At 39.1% G+C, this 14,271-nt stretch overlaps 1 protein-coding gene across 1 annotated transcript in view; it reads left to right on the top strand.

The window, feature by feature from the left end:
- The window catches only part of ELL2 (elongation factor for RNA polymerase II 2), a 73,852-nt gene that overhangs the window by 14,295 nt on the left and 45,286 nt on the right, over positions 1-14,271 (top strand). Inside the window, exon 2 of the mRNA XM_070794056.1 lies at positions 6,319-6,366. Coding sequence (XP_070650157.1) covers positions 6,319-6,366 — 48 coding nt within the window. The remainder of the gene's footprint in view (positions 1-6,318; positions 6,367-14,271) is intronic.

The following is a 14,271-nucleotide window of genomic DNA, read 5'->3' as shown; positions in this document are numbered from 1 at the left end:
AAATGCTCTGTACATTACAAAACTGTCTAAACAAGAACAAGTTATCATTTTTGTTGAGGAATCAAGTAATACAGCTAGAACTCTAAGCACATCAGGAGGTAAGCTTCTAAATGCAAGTCGTGAGGCAAAAAGTTGGATAATGTCAAAATTACTCTTGAACGTTCCAAAGTTGATGTATAGCATAGTGGTACTGTTTTTTCTATACAACTCCAAATAGTGAAGTATATAATGTGTATAGTTGGATACCGCATATATAAAGAGACCATAGCCAACATGATTTTATAATACATTTTTTAGCGTGATGTATATAAGTACTTGTAAGTTAAACTTGTGTTAGACTCTTCTGTAACATAACAACCAGGAGTAAGACAACTTATGCAAAAACACACCCTAATGTAGTGGTACCATAGACACAAGCATCTGGAAAAACAATAGCTAATGGTAGTTAAAGTGGGCACAGTTCAGCATGAGCAAAATGGTGGCATTCGTATCTTGTTTGGTGAGGAAATGTGTAATGTTTTAAAATGTGAGTCCTTTCTCAGTTGGGCATTCATCCCCCAAGTACTCGCCACTCCTTGTTGCTTTATACCCAGTCTCTTTCCTGAGTCTTTGATTCCTGATTCATCCAAAGGAAGGCCTAGCTGAGGAAATTAATCTTAAACTTGAATGTTAAGTGATTAGTGTGGATTGGCAAAGTAGTGTTAGGGAAGTTATGCCAGGTTGAAGGAACAGGTAGGAAGTAGAAATAGAGAGGAAAGCGTTTACAAAACAGACTGAAAAAGGTTAACAGTGCTGAGCCACAGTTGGTAAGTAAAAGATGAGACTGGTTGGTCCTATAGTTGGAGCTCCTGCTTTCTATGTGAGGAGTTGTTTTGCTTTGATAGAACCACTGCAAAGTGGTATCTGAGAGAGCTTCTGCTAGCTGTTTGAATGAGGAGCATTTGGAAGGAATTGAAGGAAGGGAAGAATTGATGCTTTTGAACTGTGGTGTTGGAGAAGACTCTTGAGGGTCCCTTGGACTGCAAGGAGATCCAACCAGTCCATCCTAAAGGAAATCAATCCTGAATGTTCATTGGAAGGACTGATGCTAAAGCTGAAACTAATACTTTGGCCACCTGATTAGAAGAACTGACTCATTTGAAAAGACCCTGATGCTGGGAAAGATTGAAGGCAGGAGGAGAAGGGGATGACAGAGGATGAGATGGTTGGATGGCATCACCGACTCAATGGACATGAGTTTGAGTAAACTCCAGGAGTTAGTGAAGGACAGGGAGGCCTGGCGTGGTGCAGTCCATGGGGTCGCAAAGAGTCAGACACGACTGAGCGACTGAACTGAACTGAAGGAAGGGAGGAAGGCCTTTGTTTAGGTGCTTGGTAACAGTGGAAACAGTGTCAGACTTTATTTTTGGGGGCTCCAAAATCACTGCAGATGGTGACTGCAGCCAAGAAATTAAAAGACGCTTACTCCTTGGAAGAAAAGTTATGACCAACCTAGACAGCATATTCAAAAGCAGAGACATTACTTTGCAAACAAAAGTCCGTCTGGTCAAGGCTATGATTTTTCCAGTGGTCATGTATGGATGTGAGAGTTGGACTGTGAAGAAAGCTGAGCGCCGAAGAGTTCATGCTTTTGAACTGTGGTGTTGGAGAAGACTCTTGAGAGTCCCTTGGACTGCAAGGAGATCCAGCCAGTCCATTCTTAAGGAGATCAGCCCTGGGATTTCTTTGGAAGGAATGATGCTAAAGCTGAAACTCCAGTACTTTGGCCACCTCATGTGAAGGGTTGACTCATTGGAAAAGACTCTGATGCTGGGAGGGATTGGGGGCAGGAGGAGAAGGGGATGACAGAGGATGAGATGGCATCAGTGACTCAATGGACGTGAGTCTGAGTGAACCCCGGGAGTCGGTGATGGACTGAGAGGCCTGGCGTGCTGCGATTCATGGGGTCTCGAAAAGTCAGACACAATTGAGCGACTGAACTGAACTGAATAGGGGCCTGGAAGCAGGCTAGGAACTTTCAAAGTAGAAACTGAGCTTAATTTGAGGGTGTCTGGGGCATGTGTGTGTACGTATGCTCAGTCATTCAGTCATGTCTGACTCTTTGCCACCCCATGAACTGCTGCCTTCCAGGCTCCTCTGTCTGTGGGATTCTTCAGGCAAGAATACTGGAGTGGGTTGTCATTTCCTCCTCTGGGGCATGTTGGCCCCAAATGATGATTGAGAGCCCTGAGCCACCTTTGTTTCATATGTGTGTGTGTGTGTGTGTGTGTGTGTGTGATATTCAGATCTTCAGCATATTTTATTTTTTCTTGGGAATGTCTGCTTATTCCACCATCTCCTGTTTGCTCCAAATGAAGTCATACTAATTTAAGCCTTTATCACCAGAGTGTTCCTAAATGAAACATTCCCTGGAGCCTATATCTAATCCTTTTCCCTAGCCCAGATTCATCTCTGTCTATCTTTCTTACATATGACTGAAAGAGCTGCTTCCCTGAAGCAATTTCTTTTAGGAACTCACTTTCTTATTCCAAAAATCAGAAGAGCCTCCAATCATTTATCCTGTCAAAAGCAAGACTTAAAAGCCACCCCTAAAGGAGTAACGGAGGGGGTTAAGGCAGGACTAGTTCACAGAGTGATAAACCTATGAAATTCTGAGGTCGGAAACTTAAATTACTGTCCTATTTATGCAGTAGTGGATAGAAGTTAAAACTGAAGACACATTTGGAGGTCAAGAAGAGATTAGCCAGGGATCACCAGGTCCAATTCTCGTCCTTTATGTCCTGTTTCACATGTGAAAGGAAGCTGCACACATCCAGAGATCTGCCCTCCATCCACACATCACCCATTCCTGTCTCCTTGCTTTTTGCTTAGGGCACTCCTTTTCCTTGGAGTTTGTCTTTTCAGAATTGCTAAAAAAAAAAAAAAAAAAAAGATCCATCTTTTCCATGAGCCTTTTTCCCTTTTCTAGTATCTCTTCTAACCTGTACTTTTCTCCTTTTTGAGAATCCTTACTGCACCTCCCAGCAGTACTTAACCTAATATTTAATTATTTTCAAATGTTCTCCAACTAAAAAGTGAACTCTGTGGATAAAGGAGCAAGCCCCCAAACTTCTGGATCTGCCATAGCAGATTTGTGTGGAGCAGGAAGAAATAGTATGGCAAAACAGGAAGATTAAGTCCTAGATTACGGTCCCAGCTCAGTTATTAATGGGACACATGGCCCATTGTGGTTATATAGCGGGAGGTAGGTGGGCAGCCCTGGTAGCTCAGAGGTTAAAGTGTCTGCCTGCAATGCGGGAGACCTGGGTTCGATCTCTGGGTCGGGACGATCCCCTGGAGAAGGAAATGGCAACCCACTCCAGTATTCTTGCCTGGAGAATCCCATGGACAGAGGAGCCTGGTGGGCTACAGTCTATGGGGTCGCAAAGAATTGGACACGACTGAGCGACTTCACTTTCACTTTCAGGTGGGCAGCAACTGGATTATCTCCGGATTCGGAATTCTGGGATTCTAGTAGTATGTGACTGCCTAACTGAATATGGTGAGAGGAGAAGAAGAGACTCTTAAGTTAAATTTACGGTTGTGAGTCTGGAGAACCAAAAAGAAGCACCCTGACCAGACAGTAGGAAAGAGGTGCCAGTTTGGTGAGGGGCAGCAGTAGTTTGTTGTAGTTGAGTCACTCAGTCCTGTCCAACTCTTTTGCAACCCTGCAGACTGTAGCCCACCAGGCTCTTATGTCCATGGGATTTCCCAGGCAAGAATACTGGAATGGGTTGCCATTTTCTCCTCCAGGGGATTTTCCCAACCCAGGGACCCAATCAGCGTCTCCTGGAGAGTTTGGCAGACAGATTCTTTACCACTGAGCCACCAGGGAAGCCCTAGGGGTAGTTTGCTGCTAAGTCGTTTCAGTCATGTCCGACTTTGTGCGACCCCATGGATGGCAGCTCACCAGGCTCCCCCATCCCTGGGGTTTTCAAGGCAAGAACACTGGAGTGGGTTGCCATTTCCTTCTCCAATGCATGAAAGTGAACAGTGAAAGTGAAGTTGCTCAGTCATGTCCGACTCTTAGCAACCCCATGGACTGTAGCCCACCAGGCTCCTCCATCCATGGGATTTTCCAGGCAAGAGTACTGGAGTGGGGTGCCATTGCCTTCTCCAGGGGTAGTTTAGTGTTTGCCAATTTTACTGTCTCTGAGAGTTTCTAACACAAATATCCTAGGCAGTGATAAGTTGTGATTTTTGGAGAGATGCCAAGTTGAGGAATCCTGAAGAGATTCAGAGTCATCACCAAACAGGGTGAGCCTCCAGAAGAGAGTGGATACAGCAGAGGAAAGTGAGGGCACTAGCTTTTGAAATGAAAGGCGTGATCAAAGGGCTAGGAGGACAGGTGTCTGCAAGTGTGAGGAAGCTGTGATGTCCAGTGGAGAATGAGCAGTTTGAAAGCTGAGGAAAGTTAGCATTTGTTTGACCAAGAAGAATTGATGAACTTGATAGAGAAGTTCAAATTCCAGTGATGAGCTGAAGATAACCTCCCTTCAAGGAGTCAGGAAGGAAAGTGTCAGAGATGTTTAGGGTTTATGATTTGAAGAGAGAGCAGGAGGTGGGGCTGATCTAAGTATTCTGGAAGCTAGGACCTCTGTTACCTAAACTGGAGGACCGCCTACTTCCCCACATGAAGGGAGCCCCTCCAGGGCTTCTGCAGGCAAACTGCCATTACTTCTGGTAGAGGGTTATCTGTGGAATGTATGTTTGGGTGAGGCTTTCTCCCTGTAAGGAAATTCAAATTAGCATTAATCTGTATTTTATATTTTCATAAAAGACCATGAATTAGAATGAATCACTGCAAAAAATTGTCTCCCACACCAAGAAATTTTGTCAACCAGTAGTACTTTGATTCTGCTGGTAAGTCTAAAGTTAAATTATCTTTATGGTTGTAGAACAATGGTAATAGTATCTATTATGTTTTCTCCAAGAAGATGTTTATCTATTTTTATAAATAATAATAGGGTGGTTAATGCTACCAGTTGTTTTATATTCAGATCATCTATCTTGTAAAGTACTTATCCTTTCCTTATTTCTCTCTAGTTTATTGTGATACTGATTAGTAAACTTTTAAATCTGCAGAGTTTTGGGAAGTAACTGATAGTAGTAGTTAATGTGAGGGGCTAGGGAGGGGCACATGGGTGCTTCTATATTTTTCTTTAAGGTAGAGTTGAGACAGAAACCCCTGCTTCTGTTTTTGTCCATTGAATTTGGATATGAGGGTATGAAGACTAGCTGATGTGTTACTATTAAAATGTTATCCAAATCTGATTTCCCCGTGAATTTCTGTTACCAGTTTGGCGGAGCATTCCCATAGTAGTGAACCAGTCCCATACTGGTGATTTTGGGTACAGGAAATTATGCCTGAGACTATGGTAGATATTTACAGTTACAGCTTTTCTTTTAAATACATAGCTCTATGAGAAAATATTAAAAGTTAGGAAGAGGACAAAGTCATAATAAAACATTGTTCTAGAAATTATATTCTTCTGATGAAAAGCTTGTGATAGAACTGGTTACTTGTTTGACCCTCAACTAAAAACTCATCTTTGGTAAAATGTGAGAAAATGAAGGAAGGAGAGGGTGGGATATACAGACAGAGTAACCTGGAAACCTACGTTACCATGTGGAAAATAGATGAACAATGGGAGTTTGCTGTATGACTCACAACTCAAACCAGAGCTCTGTAACAACCTAGAGGGGTGGGGTGGGGAGGAAGGTGGGAGGGAGGTTCAAGAGGGAGGGGACATAGGTATTCCTATGGCTGATTCATGTTGATGTCTGGCAAAAACCAACAAAATACTGTAAAGCAATTATCCTTCAATTTTAAATAAATTTAATTTTTAAAAATGTGAGAAAATGGAAACCACAGTTCATCCTCAAACATTTTAATTTTATACTAGCATCCTGTTAAGGTTTTGCAAGATTCCTTTAATTATCTCTAGCTTTCCTCCACCTCTTTGAAAAATATATCAAGAAACTAAGCAAGAATATTTTTTCATGTAAAATTGAATTAGTACACTAATCATTTTTTTCCAAATCATGTTAGTCATTTTCAAAAACCTGATTAGCTACACTGCCAAAAGATACCTCGGTTGTACTGTCAATAATAGTGCAGTGTCATTTATCAAGGCAGCTTAATATAATGACATATAAACCTAGGTATGTAACGGAGACTATAGCACTGATCAAATGCATAGATTTAAAGGTTAAACGTTTAGTTCTGTGTCCAGTAACCAAGTTTGATCTGTTTGTTTCTTATGTTTCTTTTAATAGAATTTAATTCCTTTTCGACCTTCAATTCAATTCCAAGGGCTCCAAGGGGTGAGTATTCTTATTTAGCAAAAAATCTAATCTTACACAGTATTACATTTAACTCTTAAAATTTGTTTTCACCTGTGCCTCTTAATATATTAATAACGTCAATCATATTTTGTGAACTTTGTGACTAAATGTAAATTTATGATACTTTTAAGACTTGAGTTATCTTCTTGATTTATTTAAAAAGTAATTCAGATACAGATATTGAGAGTAGTTATTTCCAAGTCATAGCTACTTGATCTTTTAACTTTTTTTTTGAAGTGTAACATACGTCATAGTGTTAAGAGATTATATTTTATTTACCACAATTAAGCAACTGAAAAGAATCATTAATTTTAGGCAAGTTATGACTATGTGATTGTTGTTAATATGAACAAACTTTTGTTGTCTATGGCCTTTCTTTCTTTGATTGTACATACTAAGAAATAAAATGTATATATAGAAAATTGAGTTTTTCCAGTACAGGGAATAAACAAAGTATTGTCTGTTTTATTGCTGCACTTAAAAGTATAATAAGTGATAACCCCTAATAAAATGGACTGATGAATTTTGTATTTGTAGTAGATGATAAACTTCACAGGAGTAGTGTCAGTATTATTATAATTATTATTATTACTGTTTAATATTAATAAAATGGTAGACTCAGTCATTCCATCACTTAAATTAATATGCATTTCTAAATTTGTCTCTAATACTATCTATTTTGGAGATTTGGACTATCTGTAAATAGACTTTAGAGCTGTAGTGAAAAGGCAACCTGAGGGGGAAAGATCCTGTTCCTGCTTATTATAAATCTATATGCTTGAGAATTTTTATGTCACAAAATGCAAAAATTCAATGTGAATAAATACAATCTTTTTAAACTTCATAACTTGAAAACATTTCAGGAGCCAAGAGATTAATTGTATCATTCAGCACCAACTAAGAGTACTTCTAAATCTTGTGAAATGCTAAGATGAAGGAGATGTTTGTGTGTGGATGTCAGAGGTTTGCTTCTCCATGATAGCTTTATAATGAAGTCCTCTTTTTTTCTCCCCCAGAAACTGAGTGTTCATGAATGGGATCCTAATGGGAACAATTGTTCTTCTGAATTTTGTTTTATGGCTTTTTAGATGGTCTTTACTGCATGCTGATTCTATCTTGAGATACTAGTTTTGGTTGTTCACTTAAGGCTTCTTGAACTTTTTTACAAATTTCAGTGGCATCAGTAACATCTGAAGGGATGTTCCAGAGGCAGGAATTCCTGAGCTCAGCCAGGCTGCCCATTTCAGTGAAGGGTTATCTGGGAAGAGAGGACAATACTCAGGGGAGGAGAGAAGGGTTTGAACTCCTTTTCCCTCCCTAGCAGCTGACAACTTGTTTGATGTCTGCTTCTTCCCTCTTCCCATAATTCTTCCAGTTGGGAAGTGGAGGCCAGGGAAATGCAAGTGAAGGATATTTTCTTAGGAGGGACTAGGTTAGACTGAATAACAAGGAACCAATATGTGCAGGCTTCCAAGCTCTTGATTCAGAAATGTAGGTTTTAGCAGTCTCAGAAGAAATATGGCTTGTATGGCATACCTGTTAACCCCAGGCCCTAGGCACCATTACTGAGCAGGCAGTTTCTATTTGAAACTTCAGCCCTCCTTTTCTGAAATCTGCTACCCACCTCCCCCAAACTTTCCTAGTTTTCCAGGCTTCCTCAGTTTATCTCTGCCAGCTCCATTCTCTCTTCCTACTCTATTGTCTGAGTAGAGTTCACTGATAAAAGTAATTTAGATATAAATAACTGATGGGTTTAAATCTTAATGGGCATTTGAATTTTAACAGATAAGCTTTTAACCAAATGAATGGTTGTTGGAGTTGGAAGGCTGGGAGTGTGGGGGAAGGGAGTGCCCCAGAAGGTATTCAGAGCTGGAGGACACTGGGTCCTACCTTGCGCATTCTGGGCTCTGTCTTCTCCGTCCCCCACCCCCCACCGCAGTCCCCTTTTTATTATTCTAACTGGGAACAAAATATATGGACTCAGCATTGTTTCAGAGCCTGCAGCTGCATTCCAGCCTCCCCTCCCCCCTTCTCTTTGCAGAGCCCTCCCCGTCCCTTTGGGACTTGGTAAAAACAAAGAGTCATTGCAGGGGAGGGAGTGGGTTGGCACAGCCCACAGGGAGGACACAGAGCCACAAATGTGAGGGTCTTCTGTACAGTGTTCCTCTGTTTTTCTTGAGAGCCATGGTAATTTAACATTGCCGGTGCTGATTGCTTTAAAAACTCTCTAAAGAAGTATCCTTAGAGAGTTTTCCTATGTGGAAAATGTTTAGGACTCAAAATTGGAAGGTTTTAACTTAGATTGCCCATAAAAGGGTTTTTCTTAATGAGAAATTTTAGTTGTCTTCTAATATAGGGTTCCAGGTGCTTTGAAAGTTTTCCTAGAAAGAATGTGGCAAATCTAACAAATGTATAGTCTTTACATCAAATGTGATTGAAAATGTAAATTAACTATCATGACAGTGTCCTGTGTAGATATATTTGAAATAGAAATGAAATGTCAGTGCATCATTTTAAAAGTGAACATTTAGTGTCAAGATTATTTCTTCTTTCCCTGATACTAAGCACTGCATGGTTATACTGTTTCTTGTTACTAATTATAGGATTTTCCCCCTTCTGTTAGAAAGTCAGAATTTGGGTCTTGGCAGGTTAGCTTTTAAGCACATTTACTTTTGTGCCTGAACATGTTCTCTTAAAGTTTTCTTCTAAAAGAAAAAGAAAATGCAGACTGGACCATTAAACAAAGTATGGTCTTAAAGAGGAAAATTCTGAGAATCATTGATTACCTGGATTTTTATCATCACAGTTGGGCAGCATAAAAAATGTAAATTGTGTCTTTCACACTTCATCTCACCCTTTACCTTCTGTGGAAGAGAGTACTCAGGAAATTGAATGGTCGTTGAAGGCATTTTATGAATTCTGAAGAGACGAAATAACTGTTAGGAGCAGTTGACTATGTTTTTAAAACTCATGAATATCAGGAGCTGAATAAATCAGCCTGAAATACCTTGTTGATTTTTAAGAGTATGGCTCAACCGATTATCCTCATGGTTCTAATCTATACCTAGGATACTCATAACTAAAGGTTTACTATTGCCTAGTAAATGCATAGAATTATGCATTTTTGTAGAAAAGATAGAAAAGGTAGCTTTTCTAATTGATAGAAAAAGAAGCTGGTAAGATTCACTACAGTCCTGAAGTATTCAAGTTGCCACATTCACAGGGGTGTATTGGCATAATGAACACAGTTTCCAAAAGCTGCATCCTTATTGTTGAGCAAGCTTTATCTAAATCAGGTTAGTTCTGTATCATATTTTAACTAGAAAACGTGGTAGATGAAAATTTTCCAAAAATGTGTGTTCCAGTAAAGTTTTAAAAACTAATTACTGTGTATTTTTATGTTTGTTGAAAATTTCTTATCTAAAGACCCACAGCTGAAGGAGACAGCTGTACTGCCTAGGTCTTTACACTGCCAGGGAGAATTCTCCCTACACTGGACAGCTCTCAAAGGAGAGGTGCTGGAAGCAAGTTAACTCAGTATTTTCAAGTAATGGCAGTTGTTGCTGATGCAATTATCTACTAACATAATTCTTCAATAAACTATAAACAGGTGCCTAATCAGTGGGTGCACTAATAACTTTATTGTTCCATTTGTCTCTTACTTATTGCACACACATTCTTTAGTCCTTAGTGATGCCAAGTGCTTTGCTTAAGTGCTTAGTGTGCAGAGATACAGGGATGGGTAAGACATAGGCTTTGCCCTCAGGGAACTTGTGACAAACACATACAGACTAATACTCAGGAAAGAATTAATAATGTAGGACTTAATCCAGACCTTCCTCTGTAGAAACAAGGGACTCTCAGGAACAATGCTTATGTATTTCTGATTGGTATGAATCAGCATCTTAAAGCAAAGGTTTCAGAAAAAACAAAATACTGTATCCTGGAAATAGGTTTATAACATTCCAGAAGGTCTATTAAAATCTGTGTACACCCTCATACACAAAAAGGTATGTTTATAATTCAGATAGAATCTGAGATGGTAAGGTTTTCCACAGCAAATAATGGCCACGTCTGCTGGCCTGAGGCAGCCTTGCAGAGTGGACTTGCCTGCCTGTGGCACCAGGGACTCCTGTGCAGGGAATGATTGTCCCAGGGCAGTGAGAAAAATGTTAACTTTGTCACAGTAAATAGGATTCCAGACTTCAGTATTAACTCAGTATTTGTTATGAGAATGTTGTTCCAAAATTCTCTCTAATTTAATTGCTTGCTTCAGACTCAGCAATCCCAGAGGCTTTAGAAGGTAGAAGCTGCATGTGTAATTCAGAAATTAACCTTAAGATGACTGAAAATTAAAAAAATATTCTCTGTACGTACCACCATGTCATGTTTCCTATAAAATACTGAGTCACACACACTTTACCAAGAAGGAGCAATTAAGAGCCAGCCAAACAGGTTTTAAATGTATGCTTTCCAAAAAGGCACAGTGACCTTCTGTGGATGAAATCAGCATTGAACTGCTAACTTTGAAGGCTTGAATGGTGTTAGAATTTTTGCAGTAGAGCCATTAACTCTAAAGAACAGAATTGGATTTTTTTTTTTTCTTCCAAACTTAGCAAAGCATTCAGAAATATTTTGTTAATTACTTGTTTTCCTTTTGGGGGGCTGGAGAGAAGATTGGTTTTGAAAAACTAAATTATACAGTATTTGAAATTAGTAGGCAGTTTCAACCCACCTGCAAATACTTCCCACAGACTACCCTTCTCTAATCTACTTGATACCCGGGAAGCAAAGATAACTATCTGCTTGAAACAGCAGCAAAGATAAAAATAAATCCCCAGCACTGCCATTCCCTCTTCGATGATACGCCTGCAGTCTGCTTTCCCTTGCTGTTTTTGGTTTGGCTCGTCAACTGGTTTTGCCAACAGTTGTGTTTAGTCAGTCTGCTCAAAGGTTGCTGACTAACAGCTTACCCTTACACATTCAGCTCTGAATGTAATTAATACTACAAAGATTTAATTTTAACATTAAAATTAAATTCTTTTGTAATGGCAGTTCTGGTTTAATTTTTTTTTTAATATTACAGTGGTTAACATTTTGATGTCTGTATTGAATTTTACCTCATTAACCACACATTGGGCTTCCCCGGGTGGCTCAGTGGTAAAGAATCCTAATGCAGGAGAGGCAGGAGATGCGAATTCTATCTCTGGATCTGGAAGATCCACTAGAGTAGGAAATGGCAACCCACTCCAGTATTCTTGCCTGAAAAATTCCATGGACAGAGGAGCCTGGGGTTGCAGAGTCAGACATGACTGAGCACACGCACTGCAACCATATGTTAATTTACTAAGGTGTTAATACAATAATAAATTACCCAATTTGAAAGAAATATTTCACTTTGGTATATATCAGAGATCACAAAAGAGCTGAAGACTAAGTCATCCAGCTCTGTCCTTCATCAAATTGAAGTCACTTTAGAAAGCAGCTATTGGAACTATGATTGAAATCTGAACTTGCAACCAATACCATAAATGGCATTCTTAGCAGTTAGTTAAGCTTCCAATCTTCATTCAGCAAGCTTTTGTGACTATTTGCTGTGTACCAGGCACCACGGTAGACAGGGTGTGGACCTTGAAATGCCAGCTCTTGTTCCTGACACCACCTGTTTGTCAATAAAACCTGCCACTGATGGCTTTGCCTTTTTGTTTCATTTCCCACCAAAAACTGAAACTTGTGAAGCTCAGTTGCCTGTGTTACAGACATAGTCACTTTAACAGCACTCACTTATTTAAGCTTGAAAAGTAATCATCTTTAACCATCCTATAATATCTATGGTTCTTATAGCTAATCCATCCCTAAATTTGAACCACAAGCAGTATTTAAATCTCTTTTGACCTCTTACTATGTGCAAGGCCTTATCCTTATAAGAACATGATCTATTAAAAAGAAAAGCCAAAATTTAAAGCAGGAAAAACAGTTTAGCAGAATATGTGGAAGCCTTAGATCTTATTTCAAACAATATTTAACACAGCAACAAAATTACTATATATCACTGATTGCAAGACATTTCTTAACCTTTAACATCTTTGGATAGAAACGTATCTCATTAGCAGCAGCATCTTAGTGGTGTGTCATAGTTTGTCAGCATTTTATACTATGCAGTGGTACATAAAATCATGGACAGCCGTACAGCTGGGCTGGCATCTTAGATTCAATTAACGGTAGCAGTACAGTAGAAATATTTAGAGAGTTGGTGTATTCTGCAGTAAGATTTTATCTAACTAGAATCTTTTCCAAAGTTTTCTTTCCTGACCTTACCCTTGACAAGTTTGCTTATTAGCTCCATATGTTAGATAATCTGAAGAATTTATAGGGAAGGTAAATATTTATAACCATTCTTGAATTGTGATTTAAACTGGAAGGAACAAGAGTATGAAATTAAAATGTTCTCAAACTTATTTTTAGGCTAAAATTTTTAACTTATAAAAGTAATTTGCTTTGAAAACAAGTTTAGAAGAAAAGAATTTTACTGACTTAAAGACTTAAAAAGCACATATAAATGCTTTGAGGCTAATGAATTTGCCCTTACCAGGCTAGGAATTTTCAAAATCTCTCTTAACTAGTCTTATAATTTGTAGTATATTTAGCATAAGTGCATAGTCATCCATTATTTTGTTTATAGACTCCAGTTTTTTTTTCAGTATTTTTATAACTAAAATTTATTGAATATTTATTATGTGCTAAGACCCCTATTCTAAGCACATTTACACATGTTATTTTCATTTAGTCCTCGCTAGGATGCCGTGAAGCACATACTCGTATCCTGCAGGTGTGTTAACTCTGGCTTTAAATTTAAACCACTTGGTAAAGCTCACACCATTAGTGAGTGAATGAACCTGCACACAGTCTAAGCATCTGATTCCAGAGCCTGTTTTCATCACTGCACTTGCCTTGCCGGCCTATAATAAATGTTCAGTGAGCATTTTATTCTCACATTCAGAGAAACATTTTTTGAGTATCTCCCCAACCAGGAAGAGGGAGAGTCAGGGAGGGCTCAGAGAGGTAGGGACGTGTGGCAAATATTCCCACCATCTTAAGGAACTTGAATTTCACCTTGGAGATCAGTGCTTCTTATCTATAAAATCTCTCTAAGGGTCAATGAGGAGGTCTGGAAATTTGGCTTTTAAAAATTTTCCCCCTAGATTTCCTTATAATAGCTAGGTTCACTGTGATTAAGAACATGAAAAGAATATGCACAAACGCAGGTATGCATACATTCTCTTTTTTGGACAAGGTTCATAACTTTCATAATTTTCTGAAGGGGACCACCAGTCTCCCCAATAGAAAACTACTATAGTAGATGCTTTCAGCACATTTAGTAACCAGTCACAGTAAGGAAAAACATTTTGCTTTGTGACCCTTTACAGATACAGGTGTACACATTCAAACAGCTACAAAAAGTTTCACAGCACGTTATTTATCCTTTACCAATATATTCTGACATGTTCTATTCTATTTCAGTTTAAAAGAATCCTGGTCGCAGCTTACTAAAATTATGTCATAACTTGCCAATGGGTCACAGTCTATAGTTTAAAAAACAGTACAAGAAATTATCGTGATGTCACTCAGTCGTGTCCAACTGTTTGCGACCCAGTGGACTGTAGCCTACCAGAATTCTCCGTCCATAGGATTTTCCAGGCAAGAATACCGGAGTGGGTTGCCATTTCCTTCTCCAGGGGATCTTCCTGACCCAGGGATCAAACCCTGGTCTCCCGCATTGTAGGCAGACACTTTACCCTCTGAGCTACATGCCCTCTGCATATTCTGACATGTTCTATTCTATTTCAATTTAAAAGAATCCTGGTCGCAGCTTACTAAAATTAT

The sequence above is a fragment of the Bos indicus genome, chromosome 7, assembly GCF_029378745.1.
Source record: "Bos indicus isolate NIAB-ARS_2022 breed Sahiwal x Tharparkar chromosome 7, NIAB-ARS_B.indTharparkar_mat_pri_1.0, whole genome shotgun sequence".
NCBI classification, from domain to species: domain Eukaryota; kingdom Metazoa; phylum Chordata; class Mammalia; order Artiodactyla; family Bovidae; genus Bos; species Bos indicus.
This window is presented reverse-complemented; position numbering and strand designations above follow the sequence as displayed.